This window comes from Uloborus diversus, chromosome 8 (assembly GCF_026930045.1).
Source record: "Uloborus diversus isolate 005 chromosome 8, Udiv.v.3.1, whole genome shotgun sequence".
Lineage (NCBI taxonomy): Eukaryota > Metazoa > Arthropoda > Arachnida > Araneae > Uloboridae > Uloborus > Uloborus diversus.
The window spans coordinates 564,180-581,847 of NC_072738.1; the positions used below are offsets into that span (position 1 = coordinate 564,180).

At 35.1% G+C, this 17,668-nt stretch overlaps 1 protein-coding gene across 1 annotated transcript in view; it reads right to left on the bottom strand.

Moving 5' to 3' along the window:
* Positions 1 to 416: 416 nt before the first annotated feature.
* The window catches only part of LOC129227649 (retinaldehyde-binding protein 1-like), an 82,619-nt gene continuing 65,367 nt past the window's right edge, over positions 417 to 17,668 (bottom strand). The window contains exons 4-6 of the mRNA XM_054862239.1: positions 10,217 to 10,410; positions 7,393 to 7,503; positions 417 to 580 (exon numbers count right to left, since the gene is read on the bottom strand). Coding sequence (XP_054718214.1) covers positions 428 to 580; positions 7,393 to 7,503; positions 10,217 to 10,410 — 458 coding nt within the window. The 3' untranslated portion in view covers positions 417 to 427. The remainder of the gene's footprint in view (positions 581 to 7,392; positions 7,504 to 10,216; positions 10,411 to 17,668) is intronic.

Sequence of the window (17,668 nt, forward strand, 5' to 3'; positions counted from 1 at the left end):
CCAAAAACTCGTCGAAGAAAACCTACTAATACCTGTTGCTTAATTGATATTATATTGTTTTAATGTACCACAGCATTCGAGTTTAAAATAGACGAGTAAAAGAATAATTTCATTCTTCTTCACAGAAAATTTTTTACGACAACCTCTTTCTGCGATAGAAAGTTTAATGATTTCTGATGATATACTCAAAATAAATTTTTATTTAAATTTAATATTTCGTTTTTTCTTCGATACGGCGTAACAACAAGGGACTAACAGCGAAGGTTGAATATGAGTGGACAAGAAGGAAGTAGTAGTTCTCGAGGATTCAAAATGTGGTTTGGATCGGCATGTCATGATTTAAATCTTGCCAGGGCAAGATTTCGCGTAAATGTAATGTTTTTTTTTTTTACAAAAGACACGATGATGGCTTCGATGGGACATCCAATCAGTTAGCTAGTCTGTCCAGATGTTCGGGCTGCAGCGCGTTCTTGAGCCACGTGGTGGAGTCGTAGTCAGTCAGCTGACCACCGAAGGACACAGGAAGCATAGACGCTGGAAAGTAATCTGTGAGGGTGTCATTGTTCTCATGAAAGATGATCTATGAAAGAAAAAAAACAAGTTAATAAATAAGGAAAAGGTGTTCTGTTATGATAGTTGCCTCTTATGAGATAGCGTCGTTTTTGCATGCATTTAGTACAGGGAGTCTCAAAAGTGCCGCCACCAAATAGTCACTAAGTCCGTGCGTTATCTGCACGTCTATCCAGAAATCCTAAGGCCCCTATATATACGAGCCGACGCATCAGCTTAAGATCAGCCTTTTTGGATCGGAGCGCGTTTTTGAGTGGTTTCCTTTTCTGCCGAGTTATCGCGTTTGGTGATTGTTCACTGCGATCGATTATTCGCGGCACGTGAATTGTTTATTAAATAAAATATTATTTTCGGCAAATTTGGCGAAATCCGAAACTTTGCTGTGGTAACCCTAGCAGTGCAACAATGGAAATCCGATCCAAAATGGCTAAACTTAAGCTGATGCGTCGGCCTATCTATATAGCGGCTGTTAGAAATCCGTAAGATTCATGGGCTGACGTATGGTTTGACTCCTGTAAGGTATCAACCATTCGTTGCTGGGTCAAGTGGTCATGAAGACAGCCAAGAGAAATGGCAAGAAGTCCAGATGGCGCAGCGAGCGTGGATTGGGGAGCGAAACGAGAAAGGGGGGGGGGGGGTATGGAGGAGCTTATTAATTCAGTAACACGCATTGTTCTGCTGTACAATCGTTTCCAGTTTTCTGTTTGAGTTCTACTCGAATTGAATATTCTATTAGCTGTGAAGTTTATTATTATTCTTAACGTTTTTCTTTTATGTTTGCTATAGTGCTTTAGTAATTGCAGCATGAATTATGACAAAGATATTGAATTCGCTGAAACCGAGTTACTTCCTTTACGAACACTGTGGATAGGTTTGTAATTCCTCACTATCTCAGTCATCTCTGACGTCACATACGCATACTGCAGACATCGGAAGATGCCTGGTACACGCACACTTGCGAGCGTATGACGTCACGGTGGCCTGAAGCATTGAGATCCAGAGGTGCTCTGAAGATCCGAGTTTTCAGGCTAACAAAACTAAGTGACAATGAGAGATAAAACTTCGTTTTTTGTATCAAGTTATCAAGTTCTTACTTTCTTTTAAAATTGGTTTTAAGTGCAAAAGCACTATTGTTGCATAAATAAAAAGATTTCGAAAAATAAAATCTTTCTATACATATTTTTCTGTAAATTCAGTTATAATTCTTGAGACGGGTGTTGATAAGGCAATAAGTATGTTTAATTAAATCAATTAAACGTTTTTCCTTGGTGTCACTTAACACGAAGGCTTGTATGCGATGGTTTAAGAAACCATATACAGTATAAGATTTGGTTCTTAACAAGCGGAAAGCGATTCTATGTCTGCATGTATTCAAGAATTACGAGTTAAGAGTGCAAAGTTGCATTCTCGCTGTTAGGAGTGTACTTAAATGCTAAAAGAAAGATATACCTCTTATGTGGACTAAATATCTATACATCACACATTTATAATAAATTATTAACAGGTGCACTTCTGTTCATAAACTGTGGGGATTATTAGTTATTAACTTTAAATTTCTCAAATGCGCTTAACAGAAACGGTAAGCAAAGATGGGAAATCAAGTGCTTCATTACAATAAAAAAATTCATGCATGCAAAAGTGAAAAGATACATACCAAGAAGCTTCTCACATCATCATCTTTGAGTAACTACCACTTATCTCTGGAAAATTTTGCCAAACTGAAATGTTAGTTAAGCCAACATCTTTAAAAAGTTTAAGTGCAGTATTTAGTTAGAAAAAATACTACGGTAACTCCGTCACAAAAAAATACTTTGACGTAAGTTGGAGAAAAAAAATCCTTTGAAATAAATATGAAGTTTTCCGCCTTACACACCGTAATAAGCATCGAGTTGCCTTTTTCTGAAGTGCATCAATACTTGTTAAAACTACTCTAATATAATAGTCTGCCCTAAATAAGCCGCAAGCGCAACCATAGTTCTCTCCTAGGGATAGGTTCTTCATAATATAACAGGTCCGAATTTTCCCCTGGGGAGGAAGTTTGCCCTTTGGTCACTGTAGCTTGCACGTATACACAATACCATACTTGAACTGGCGATACGCCTTAGAACCAAGAGTTCTGTGAGAGGTTTGATCATAAGCCAGATATTTCTCCTGGTGTAGGTTTGGTTATAACAAGAGGTTATAATATATATATTACCATACTAGCATACAAATAAGGATTTTGAGAATAGTTAATAGAGACTGGCGATACGCCTTAGAACCAAGAGTTCTGTGAGAGGTTTGATCATAAGCCAGATATTTCTCCTGGAGTAGGTTTGGTTATAATAAGAGGTTATAATATATATATTACACTGTTATAACCAGAGGTTCCAGACGAGTGAATATATTCCCCCTAAGGTGAAAGCATGGTGACCAAGGGTGCCATACTGGCCAGGAAGTAAAGCAGAGGTGCGAAAGTAGCAGACAGTCGTAGACAGGGGTGCCAAAACAGCAAGCAATCGCTAAATGACTTGCTGGCGCATGCGCTTCCGGCATACATTCACCATTCAACCACTTCAATATGGCGGACGAATGATAGGTTGCACTACGCGTGGCTTCTACGTCTTTCACATTGAATGAAGTACACTATTGGATTAAATCTCAACTTTTGTAGGATAATTCTTTAAAATAACAAGTAAGTACAGCTTTTGATCACTTTGTAGCTTTTAGGGCTTTCAAACATAGTTAAAAGTACGTTTAATGCTTTTCAGTTACCGCTAGTCCGTTACGATACCGTAGTACCGTTAGTTGTTTATTTTCAGGTTACCGTTACTATCGTGAAAATTCCATCATTCACACAAAACGCTACTAAATGTATCTATCATTATTTTCTTGAGTACTCGATAAGCAACATTTAATCACCGAAATAGTAACCGCAATGATATTTTCAATAACCAACAAGTGAGAACCTAAATAAAAATGATTCTTGTGCTTCGTGTAGCGAACGCAAAAAATAAAAAAGAAATCTCTCTCCGTCTATCTTTTTCTTTTGCTTTTTCGTTCAAGTGTTTGAATCATTTCCTGTTAGCGGTTATTCGATAGTGTTAGGAGTTTCTTTAAATTTTTAACTGTCGAAAAATTTTATGCGCATTTTATTTTATTGTTATTTTGATTGAAATGTTGAACGTTTGAGAAACGATTTTGTTTTATCGTAACTTTAATATCATAGAATATTTTTGGCTGTTCATGTAAATAATTCATAAGTACATCTACACTTTACTTTCGGTGCGGTTATTTCTCACAAATGATCATTAACTTAACTATGATTATTCAAATAATTACTCGTCTTTAACTTTAAATATATTTGTGACAACTCTTTGATACCAAATAAAGTCTGTAGATATTTATTGTTTTATTCATCTTTAATATTACTTTGTAAAACAAAAAAAAAAAAGAAAACTCATCAGTACGCAGAATTTTTTCCCAAGTTTTTTACCGCCCCGAGAGTTATTATAATAATTATTATTTATTTTATTTATTTTTAAGAAAAGGATAAAAATTTCACAGGTCCGCAATGTTTTTCATTTGTTTTTACCGACCCGTGGGTCAAAAGAGGTTGAGAAACATTTATGTAGAGAACGATCAGATGAATTAAAGCAATGAGCACTTCTTAACTATGTTGAAAACTCTGAAATATGGTCAAATGCTGTAATTACAAGTTTTAATCATTTCCAGTACTGAATTCATGCAATGTGAAAAGTGTGCAAAACGTAGACTATCATGAATCAAAACAAAACTATTAAAAAAAGAAAAATACACAACTGTATTCAAAAACGCACACAATACGGGGGAGGGGGGGGGGGGAGGATCTACAGTAAGGGGTGCCATTTCTCTCTCCGAAGGTTCATTCTTTTCACCCTGGCTGCCTACTTTTTGAAAGGTGCCTGTTTTTCACCCTAGTTAGAGGTGAAATTTCGGCTCCGTATTGGGTGCCGCTGGTGAACAAGCGTTTCACCCCTGAAAGGTGCCGAATGCAACCTGTAGTTTTAACAGTGTACCATACTAGCATACAAATAAGGATTTTGAGAATAGTTAATAGAGACTGGCGATACGCCTTAGAACCAAGAGTTCTGTGAGAGGTTTGATCATAAGCCAGATATTTCTCCTGGAGAAGGTTTGATTATAACAAGTGGTTATAATATATACATTACCATACTACCATACAAATAAGGATTTTGAGAATAGCTAAATTAAATCTTAAAATCATGTCGTTATTCCCCTGCTCCAAATAGAATAGTACTCTAAACTGCTAGTGCAGTCAGAGGGTCATCCTGTAAGAGGCTTGTATTTTGGTCATAAAAAAGCGTGCATGTATACCAGGTGTTTCGTTTTAATCCTCAAGACCTTTATTTTCGCAACCGTTAGTCCTAGATGTTTACTTCCAATTGCAAAAATGTTCAAAATCAGATGCAGAGTTAAGACATTGAAAGTTTGAAGTGAAAGTAAAAATGAGTCAAAAAATACAAAATTTAACTTTTTATACGCGCCCCAGGTCCCCTAACTTATATTTAGGGAGATAATCTCTGTCGCGGGTCCAATTGGCCACGAACATGAGAACTTATGAAGAACACTTGAATATAAAATAAAATTCTTTTTTTTTACAATTTAAAAATATAGACGTTGTACATCCTACCACTAGCAGGCATGCAAGTGGGAGACCGAATTTAGCAAATAAGCGACTCGCTTTATAAGTAAATTTTTTTGCTGCTGCCTCGCACTAGGTGACTAAACCTTTCAGCATAAAGAAAAATTACATGCAAATTCGACTGAATATGCAAAATTTATAAGTTTTCCACATCTCCATTGAAAAATAATTACTATACAAAATCTTTGACATTAGTACGACCAATATTTGCCGAGACATGAAACGGAGCGTTTTGTGATACACCACTTTACACTCGCCGTCAATAACACCTTTTGGGGAGAAAATATAGAGGTTAACAAGTGTTTAAAATTATATGTGTGCATAGCGTGAGGTTTTTCAAATTGTTCGAGGTTTTGTAGTGTGTGTCTGCGTATCATGGAATAACATTTGCATTTATTTTTGAATATCAATGAAAAATATAAATACACCTAGTTTTTCTTTCCTCCACAACTTGTCATTCCTCTGAAAGGGCGATAAGTTCCATTCTCATCTTCCGTATGGTCCCTAAAACCTTTAAACTGGAATATCTCCTTGAGTTTTGATTGCACAAATGTCGAGTTTTTTGTGTCAGTAATAGTTTTGAATGGAGAATATTTCTCTAAACATTAGTTGGGGACTTAAGGCCCGTATAAAAAGTTAAATTTTGTATTTTTCGACTCACTTTTATTTTCACTTCAAACTTTCAATTTCTTAACTGTGCATCTGATTTTGAACATTTTTGCAATTTGAAGTATACATCTAGGACAAACGGTTGCGAAAATAAAGGTCTTTGCAGGTTAAAACGGAACACCCTGCATACAATACCGTACTAGGTTTTGTACGGTGACTTTAAACTAAGAGTTTTGCTAGCGGTTAAACTCTAAAACGACTCGCTGCGCTACTACTATAAGTAGAATGCAAAATATAAAGAATGTCCGAAAAGTCCTTGACACATTTTAAAAATTTGTAGAAAAGCAATGAATTGATCGTATGAATATGCGGTTTGCGCCATAATACTTCATGGGCTCACGAAATTTTTTTTGACATCGTAAAAAAACAGAAAAAATTGTGGTTAAAGGTAACCGTCACATCCAGCATGGACTGCGGCATAGTTTGTGTTACTGAAATTAATTTTCGCTCCTACAAAATTTGACAGAAATAAATAAATAATAATAATAATAATAAAAAAATTAATTTGAATTCTGAAATTTTGAATTCAAATTATATTTTTCGCAATCACGAACTGCGACAGGACCCTATTCATTAGAGTTATTGTTTCTAGAAACAGCTCCTGTCCCCCCAAGCTTGCCTCTCCTCCTGTGCGGTTACGTGTGCATAGTTATGTGTGTAAGTGTGTGAGTTATAGGCTTGTGTGTGTGCGTAGACCTGTGTGTGTGTACGTAGGCATGTGTGAGTGTATGTGTGTGAAGTCGTGTGTGTGTGAGCGTGCGTGCTTGAGTACTGTCTGATCTCGAAAGCCGCAACTAGCACCGTTGAACGGTTCTATTTTAAAAAGGGGTGACAGCTTGCTGAAGAGAATGCACCATGGTAGCATTTCTGCTAAAAAAAAAAAAAAAAGCCTCAACTCGAACCAACATTTCTAATAAACGAATCCAACGGAAAAAAAAAAAAAAAAAAAAAAAAAAATCCCCCTCACATTCGTTATCTTTCTTATCAATATCTCCCCTATTTTGATAAAATCAGAAGCGACCTGACGCATGCGCAAATTTGAGGAAGGTTGCGGTTTAAAATGTCAAACAGTACATGGACGCCTCCGACCAGGAGAAGCGGATAGCTCAGGACCGGAGCAGCCGCGCCGCCTGCACAGGCCGGTGGGCGGTGGTGCTGCAGAGGCCCCTGGTTCAAGCTGAAAAAGGAACCAGACGCCAAAGACTGTCAAGTGAGGACAATAAGCAATCGTGATTACTCAAAAAAAAAAAAAAACTCTTGAGATTGTGACACGACTTCAGAAAGGGTAAAACAATGTTTTTCACTAAGTGAGATTGAGCAGCAATCAAAGTTAACAAAAAAAAAAAAAAAGAAAAGAAAAAAGAAAAACAAAAGCTCTTAACTCGTAATATTGAGAAACGGTTGCAATCTCGATACAGTATTTCATCCATTAAAGCAATCATGAGATAGGTATCGAACATGTTACTCACTCTCTTTTTGAGCTTTTCGGAAAGGAATGGTTGAATGAGTGTCCAGGCTGCCTTGAAAGTCAGGGACATGTTGATGATGTGAATACCCTTGAATCGGCCAGGAAAGCATTCCTTGAAATAAAAGAAAGGTTAGGACACCTCACAACTAAAGACTGATGGTATGCATACCGCCATTCAAAAGTCAGACAACACTAACTACTGAAATCTCAAAAGGACATAACTACTTTTCATTAACTTGTTTTGTTGATATTTTTGAAACTAATAAATGAATGATTGTTTACTTGGTTTATTGACCAGTCTCGGTTCCAACTATCAAACATTAAAAAATATTTCATTTTCTTATACGTTATCTGAAAATCTAGATTTCTGTGCATTGCATTGTTTTACATAAAAGCAGGGATGTTTCAGATAATGTTTAATTTTGTTTCCTTGTAAGAAGTAAAGGAAATTGTTGCTTTATTCAAGAATTTCTATTTAAATAATTCTAAAATTAATTCTGATAACTTTCTTCGTGATGTCAAAAACATAACAGATTATAATTAAACCCCGCGTGTAAGCAGCATCTTGTAGCTAAATCTGATGGACTGCGAGATTTAGTATCGAGTAAAAGATCTTAGATCTTCATTGTGTAGACTATACCTTAGACGATTTCAAGAAATTTCAAAAGAAGAAAATTAGTAGACAAATCTCTATCACGTGGTGCTTTGCATTGTAAAACTGAAAATTCAATCAAGGAACTGATCAATACTGCATGGATAAACAATATAAACATTTACTGGATATTTTTTCATCCTTGTCATCACAGCGTCATTTTATTTCTTAATCATAAGCAATAAAATAAGACCCAAAAGAAATAATAAAACAAAGTGTTTGTTTGATTTAAGCTCATTATTTCGTTTTATCTGAGAAGTTAACATATTTTTGTTTTAGTGCGGCACACTACTGCTCCGTAAAATATGTTAATATTTAAATGCGGTGCTTTTTAATGTAAATTAAGCATTTTAAAATATGACTGTTCTAAATAAAAAGTACTAGCTACGTCGCCCGGCTTTGCACGGTCCACCTCGAAAATAAAAGTTATGTCAAGTGACGCGTGTTCAACAATCAGGCTCTTGAACAAAAAATCAGTAAAATTTTGCGGCAAATTTCGGAAAAATAACTAAAAAGTAAACATTTTAAATCCCTCGATTACAGGAGAAGCCTTTAAAACAAAACCCAGAACTTTATTTGCTCATATTCGAGACAAAAAATGGCGACAGATCTTTCGTCTCAGTGATTTTCTTCACGCTATAAATTTTAATAAAAGCATTGTTGCGGAAAGTTGAGATGAAGCACTGAATAATAATTTGAATGGAGGAAAGCCTTCGAAAAAAAAAAGAATTTTATGTCGAAATCTAAGTGTCATAATTAATTCGCAACTCCAGAGCTCGAATACGCTACCTTGAGGTGATCAACAATACTACTAAAAAAGGTAAAACATTCCCTTCCACGTGGTTTCTTTGGGGTAAATTAAAGGCTTCAGACAGTTTGTGGTGTAATGTAATTTCAGAGGAATAGAAAAGAAAGCTTTCCACAAAGACGATGAAAAATTAATGTCATTCACTAAGCTTCAAGGAAAGTTCTAAATTACGGCATTTGTTTGTTTTACCTTTCTCATCCGCCATTAGACAGTGGCTGCAGCGCCCCCTACAGTTTATTGGAGTTGCGAATAGTTTTAATTAATATCTCCGCTAATTATTATCGGAGAATTATATTAAATAGCCAAACATAAAAACGGTAAGATTACGAATCCATCGATACCTGGTTCGATGGTCAGTTCACTTGTTCGGGAGAAGAAACTTGGACATAGATGACTACATAGGTACATACACAGATACATAAGTTCAGTTTTTAATTATATAAGATTTTAGCCAGGCTCGATTTTCACTTCACAATTTGTCCCAGGTGGTGTAACAACCAATCCCTGGAGTATGGTAGAAACTTAGACGATCTTTTCTCATAATTCGTCTGTTTATGTCTTTTCCATTAGGATGGCGCCGAATATTGTCTTTAAATTGAAAATCGAAACACCTACTTAATCAAAGAAACCTATATTTACGTAAATCAATTAATTATGCAAAAAATGGTGAAAATTAGGTTTAAAAATGTCACAATCAGCCACACTGCATTTCTTCACAGATTATTGAATAACGAAACGCAAATTACTTTTTTGAATCAACATAAATTCTATTTTTGATCAATCATTGTTTTAAAAGATATTTGAGACACCTTTATATACAATGATTCCAGCCTAAAATCTTGTTTTTATGAAACGTCAATTTCAGTTCCCTCCAGAATCACAGTGAATAATCCAGAGAGATACAAAATCTCCCGCCTCTTCTCCTACTAAGATAGATAGCTTTGAATTGTGTTTTTAGAGTCTCAGTGTCGACAAATTTCTTGGGACGGCCCCCGAACATGTTCACTTTCCCTGATGTAATCAAACATCACTTTAAAGACGTTTGAGACAGCTTTACTGTCTGCCTCTGGCAAGTTGAGCTCCGCTGCCCGAGCGATTAAACGATTCCATTTGTTGAAATAAGGGTGAGGAAGAACGGCTTTAGAACTTGTGGATTTCGTTTGCAGTGTTACTGACCATTTGGCATACAATATCATTCAGGTAAGAAGTAGCAAGCGGTACAGGATTTTCTCCCCAATAAAAGGGTTGCAATGGCAGCCCAACTCTGCGCCTATCAATTCCTCTTCTTACTGACTGCTCTCCCTTGAAAGAAATGGACTTGTTCAAGGCCATAGCTCAACTTCTCAGAGGTGAACAGTATCTCACCTGTGTTCCGTTGTAGAGGAGACAAATGTTGTGAGGTGTGCAGAACCGGAGGTGTTTGAGGGGGTGGCTCTTGGCATCCAGGATGACTTTGTAGCCATTGACCTGTGTCAAGGGATCGTTTATGGAATGATACAGGAACAGGACGATGCCTCGACTCAGCACTTCGATGGAAGCTTCGGATGGACTCCAATTGTCTATAAAGAGAGAGAGATCAATATAGCCCATCGTAACTACTATCAAGTTGGGAAAATAAGCATCATGGCAAAAAAAAAAAATAATAATAATAATAATAACAATTTGGGCTTTGACATCTTGAATTCAAATTATGTTTTTCGCAATCACGTGTGTGTGTGTGTGTGTGTGTGTGTGTGTGTGTGTGTGTGTATGTATGTAGGCGTGTGTGCGTGTGTGCTTGTGTGTGTGGAGGGGGGGTATGCGTATGTGTGTGTATGCATGTGTATTTGTGCGGGTAGTTGTGTTAGGGGGTATGTTTATGTGTGATTTAGTTGTGTGTATGTGTTTGTGTGTGTATGTGTAGGTGTCTGTATGTATGCGTGTGTGTATGTGTGTGTAGGTGTATGTGTAAGTGTAGGCAAGTAAGTGACGCAACCTGGAGACTGTTTTCGCTGGAGGAGCAGCATCGTGAGGCGGCCGGCCGACGGTGGTGTTGCAGAGGGAGGCGGGGGGGGGGGAATAAAACCATAGCACGCCAAAACCAGTCAAGTAAGAACAATAATCAATCGTGATTGCTCAAAAAATAATAATATTAAGTCTTTTAAAACCGATTGCTGCTTTGACCTATGTTATTTGCAAAGTATCATATCCGGCATCTTATTCAGAAAAGTAAAAAGAGGCAACAGCAATTAAAATGCCAATAAAAGTGATAAAGAAAGTTGCATTTATATGAACCTCAAACGGAATATTAACTTAAAAAATATCTGGTCCAAGATCTCGTGTTACAAAGCAACGATTACAATACAGGGAACGAACGAATATCTATTGCCAAAACGACTTCATTACTGTTAAGTTTGACACTTTAGCATCTAAAACTTATTTAATTAAAATGAAACACCAGCTGACCTCGTGGTAGTTGCACGTAACCTTCCACCACTGCCTTATATATATATATATATATATATATATATATATATATATATATATATATATATATATATATATATATATATATATATATATACCAACTGACTCATAAAATTCACTCTGATAACACTGGATGGTTTCACCGTATTCATGGGTCACAGCAACATCAGTTTTTCTCGCCTAAAATTATTATGATTTAAGTCCAAACTTATGATTGGGCGGTCATTCCTAGCTCGTCAGCTTTCGAGATCGAGATTTTCGCTCACGTGATCGGTTGTGATGTAGAGATGTCACAAAGTAGTATTCTAAAGTACTAGAACTTAGCTTGCGGCTAGGTTCGAGTAGATTAGAATACTACTTTGCAACATTTCTACGTCACAACCGATCACGTGAGCGAAAATCTCGATCTCGCGAGCTGACGAGCTTGGAATGACCGCCCAGGACCCTTATCTGGTTACTGGTGCCATTACCATATTTCAAACCTGAAAATTTTTGGAGAAAAACAAAAATGTATCTGTAACTTACTTTTTTCGGAATTTTAGCAGATATTAAGTTGAAAAACTTCCGACTGACTGTAAAAATTACCTCGCTGCTTTTATTGACATGGACTTAAAAGTGAATACTGGTTGCGTTAGTTTTGAACAAAGCAACATATGGAAAAATAACGACTATTCAGAAACAGAGTTCAAAAAGTTTTGGAAACAAGTTAATTATAGGAGGAAACACTTCAAGAAAAGTCCTTGAAACTGCAGAAATACTCCTAATCAATATCTTAGTACAGTTTTAACAATGAAGAATTTAAAGTAATTGAATATAAGAAGTTTTTTAAAAAAATTTGATATTTTCGTTAATTTTCACGATTTAAAGTAATAAGTAAATTTATTTCCTTATTAATTATTATTGTGATTCGCACTTGTAATTAAGTTCCTACTACTAATTAATTTCGTATTCTCTATATATATATATAAATGAATGTTTGTCTGTATGTCATCCATGAACTCAAAAACTACCCGGCAGATTTGGCTGAAACTTTCACCGTTTGTTATTTTTTGTACTGGGAATGTTTATAGACCAGTTCGAAAAAAATCCGATCGATCGTTCCTTTTTTATTCCAATTTAAGTCACAATACATTGGATAAATACGAATAAAATTATCGGCTGCAGAAATTAATTCGCGTGAAAGATCTCATTGATAAGAAGTTAGCTGTTGCCATTTTTCTTGAGTTTGAACAAATAAATTCTTTCTTTATTGTTTTATGGCTTTTCATGCAACGGGGGGATTTAAAACTTTTTCTATTTGAAATTTTTAGCGATTTCTTGATCTTGCAAATTGCGTGAGTACGAAATTTGAGTATAGTCACGGCTTCACTTGATACCTGGACCGATTATTATGAAAATTGCTAGATATACGTATTTTTAAACGGAGAAGGTGCATAATATGCTCATTGAAGCCACTCGCCACCAGGTGGCACTGCAGAGTAGCAACTTCTGCCCCGTTCAACCGATTGTCATGAAAATCAGTATAATGATGTATTTTTTTGTTGGCGTAGCAACGCGCGTCGGGTACAGCTAGTAATTTAAATATGTCACGATTTATGTGTTGAAGATTGATACAACTAATCCAATCTGTTTAAAGGTTTGACACTCACTTTCTTTTTTCAAGCGGAAAATTGGGCCCCAGATGTTATTCATAAATTTAGAAGTCGACGAAACGAATAATGTCTTCCATATCCAACTCCCCTCTTCAAAGCTAATTTCTAACTAATCACGAATAATGTGAATGTTGGAAATTTAGAGGTTAGTGGTTGGTTTCTTATGATATTTTTGTCACTCTGATAAATTACGTTAAATTTAGCTGATGTATAACAGTTTTCAGAGAAATGGTTGAGTTAAGATAAATAAATACCTTTGTGCTGAACAGTAAAGTAAGAAAAACAACGTTAAAAATAGCACAAATTTACCAATTACAGCTGACACGTGTTTCGGCGTTACAGGGAACGCCTTTTTCAATGCAAAAAGTAATGAGCTTATGGATGAAAAGAATGTCTTTTCATCCATAAGCTCATTACTTTTTGCATTGTAAAAGGCGTTTCCTGTCACGCCGAAACACGTGTCAGCTGTAATTGGCAATTTTTTGCTATTTTTAACGTTGTTTTTCTTACTTTAAATGGTTGAGTGCTAGGTGCTGAAGAGTGAATAAAATAGTAATCTGCTTTTTTCTGTCTTAACAATTTTATCAGAATAGGCATATAAGTATATAAGTTTAGCATATAAGTAATTTATTTAATGTTTTTGCGAGAGAAAACTATTCACAATGCCTTTCAAACTAAGTATAGAAGCTTGAAATGGAGAAAAAAAATCCAGCCGCACAACATCTATCCCCTGGCATTAATTTGAATAGGGAAGTTTTCGATTTTCCAATTTTATTTTTTTATGATGGAGTAACATGTATGAACATCATAGGTGAAAAAATTTTTGCGATACGATAGTAGTTTTTTTTTTAATTAATTTTTAAAGTTCAAGCGCTTGTGACGTCAAATGGCATAGGAAGTGACGTCATGCTCTCTTCCGATAGGGGAGAAGCCAAAGTTCACGCATTCGACTTCGAAGACGAAACGTAAAAGGCTTATCTCCTCGCGTTTCTGGAACATTAAACCTCTCATCCTCTCGGAAATATTCGAATATCATCATTGATGTTACATGAGGAAGATTATTTAGATTGTGCTTTAACGAATCCGGCCTCCTTAGTGTGTTCAAAAGGATTATTGAATTTCTAAAAAATATAAATATCAGCGCGCTCAAAATGTCCGTAGCGAAAACAAGGGATCTTCGGCGGAAGGCTGCCCATTCGCGCCCTGTGACATAGGCTCGTGACGTTTCAGAAGAGCGCCCTTTTGCGCGTGGATTTTTGAAAATTCATTAAAAATCAACCACGGTGTTTTAAAATTCGGCGATGGTGAATTTTTTAGTTTTGAGGGTCAATTAACAATATCCAATAGCCAAAATATGAACATTTAATAGGTTGCAACTTCCCTATTTTGATGTCTTGAATTCTCCAACTACGTTTTTCGCAATTGCGAAAGCACCCTACTCGTTTTGTTTCTTATATCAACAAATGACTCCTATCACAAATTATTACTACCGAAGACATAATTTAGATTTAAGACGTCAAAATTCAAATGAATTCCAGGGGCTGGAGGCTGCTTCTGTCTGAAGAGGATTGCGTGAGGTTGAGAGTGTCGGACGTAAATAAAGTCAATTCCGTGAGACATAAACGCCACCGCTCAGGAGGAGTACCAGTGCGTGGAGGCCGGTGAGCCTCAAAAGGGACCTGGCAGGCAAACTTCAATCAAATGAGGACAATTCGGAACTCCAGCGCTCGAATACGCTACTTTGCGGTGATTTACAAAACTGCCTATGAAACTAAAACATTGCCACGTTGCGTTCCACGTGTGTCTGTTGACGTAAACACAGGCAGTTTGTTCTGAGTATTTATTAACGCAATTGATGAGTCTTAGTTTGCTTTCAGTTACAGAAATTAATTCGTCCCCTAGTAGTATTCTCGAGCTTATCAAAATAATGTTAGTTTTCCTTATTTCCTTCTAAAATATGAGTTGATTGAAAATGGTGAAAGCGAAAACTGGATTAACAAACTTGGATAACGTTATACAAGGTAAAAAATTTTATTGTTTTGTATGAATTTGTAAGAATATAAGTTTTTTTAATCTTAAATTAATTTAACTAACCATGTTTTACAGCAGCATTTAGTTGGAATGGACGGTATGCAAAATATTTTCTTGAATATATTATCGTAGAACAAAATGAAAAATGTTTCACCGAGAAAGATTTTACTTTATTCCTTTTATTCTCAGCTGAAAGGTTTCGCCAAATTTGTTTAGGGTTATAGTTTTAGTATTGTGCGAGCAAAGTAGCCTTGGCGAGATTTCGCGTTTTTAATTAAAACATTTTTAATTTTTATCATGAGTGGAATAAAATTGTAGTAAGATTACAGAATTCGATAAGTAAAAAGAAATAATGGTCAATCAACTGAAAAGAAAACTACCACCATATATCCGTAAGAATTGTGTAGATGATTTGCATAACTTGACATAATTAAATCGCAACTCAGAAATTAGAAAAATCGAAACAGAAAAATTTTAAATTAACCGATTCGGGAATTCGAGAGAAATAACTCAGCAACAAATGCAAAACAATAAGCGCTAGCCAAGCAAGGCAAAGAAGTATCATCTTCTTTCGGTAATAATTTGTAATGTCATATTGAATTTTCTAGCATTAATTGTTGTTCTTGTCAAGTCACAATTATTGTTTAGTTTTATCAAGAATTGATAAATATCGAATTCAACATCGTGGAAATGGCTGCTTAGAACTACGAACTACGTAGTTTGCATTAATCTTTGACGTTTAGTAATGCTTCTTGAATTCTCATTTCTTTCTACGTGGGCCAGAATATCCACAAGACTTTGAAAATTAATTTAAAAAGAATAAAGCGAAAAATATCATACATACGAACAAAAATCACAACACTTTTAGCATTTTCTTCGTTACCACATGCGTTTGTTCTAGTTTTTAAGTCGGCCATTAGACAGTGACTGCAGTGCCTCCTATAGTTCGTTGGAGTTGCGAATTAGTCATTTGTGATTGCTCAAAAGTAATAAATAAATCTTTACTAATATAATGAAGAGAGAGGGCGGATTTTTGTGTGTTTATATGTTCGAGGTAATCTCCGGAACCACTGCACCTATTTGAAAAATTCTTTCACTATATGAAAGGTGCTTTCTTACTTAGTAACATAGGCTATAATTCGAAAAAATCCGATAAATAGTTCTTTTTTTATTCAAATTTAGGCCCAAATTTCACGTAAATTGCCCATTATTGGCTTTTAAAGGGGGTGAAGAATTACTTGCACATATTAATATTATATATCGTTAAAAAGGGTAGAATTTTCTGCGTTCTAAACAATTTATTTCAATGCTCTAACGTAATCACGGCGGGAGTAATTTGCGTTTTTAGCTCGAACTTTTTTAGGCTTAGCTGAAATTTAGACACTACTTTCTTCATTAAATCTATCACTAAAAAGTGAACGAATTGTCCCATAGTTTTCTTTTTGACAGCATTGGAAAAAGCGTGATTATTTACTCCAGAAATATCTCGACCTGTGGTCGAAAAAATTAGCTTCTATCTTCAAAGGAAAAAAAGTTACAAGCGTTTTTAAATCAATTTCGAAATATGTCATTTTGATTTAGGTTGTCAGCTATTTTATTTTCACGTTTCCACGGTTACGCTTTTTGAATCCATTGTTAATTTCCTCAGTTTGCATTAAAAATTTTAAACTTATTTTATTTCATGTTTCCATAGTTACGCTTTTATAAAATAATAAAAGACAAATTGATCAGGGAGGATTTCTTTCGTATGAGTATTTAATTAAATATTTTTAGAAAAAAATCTTTTTAATGCCTTTATAAGGCAAAAATTATATTCCAAAAAACTTTACAAGAATTATCGCTTTGATTAAAGTGCATATATTCCATGTAAGTAGTATTTTATTTACAGCGTTTTTGATCGAAAACATATATACATTGTCTTTCAAACAAGCTTTGAAAGTCAACAATACATAAATTAAAAAAAAAAAAAAAACAAGGAGGCACGTAGGTCACGAAAATATTTAATTCGAAAAAAAAATCAGGTAAGTTATAAAAAACCATGAAATTTTGCATCCGAGTCGGAACATTTTCTACGAACAATTTTTATGAGTAAAAATGACAATTTTAGCACATTATTTGGAATTTTTGGTATAACTTCTGGTGTACAGGTTTGGGGTTATCTTGTTAAAATAACTATCTGCGTTTAACTCATACTCTTAGCATCCCAAATGAAAACAGCTTAATCTTCTGATAAAACTTATGCCCTTATGAAAACATTTTTTTTTTTTGATACATAAAACGTATACTGAAATAATGAATTCATTAATGGTTTATACTGTTTTTATACGATTATGGATTTAACTGTTTTTATTGTGTTCAGGCAAAAATAAATCAATTTTTAAAAGGCATGTTACTACTTGTATTGCGTCCACAGCGAAATATACGAATTTTTTTAAAAGGGATATAATTATTTTTATTACTCGCAGACCAGAATGTATGAATTTTTGACATTAATGTAACTTTTTTTTTGTGTGTGTCTAAAGCGAATTAAGACATAAGTTCAGTTTAGAAATATTGATAATATGCATTCAGAAATATTTCAGTTCAGAAGCTAAATTACGGAGATTTAAAATTATTACTAATTGAAAATATAATGTTGAGAACATCTGGTATAAATTTTGGCCAAATT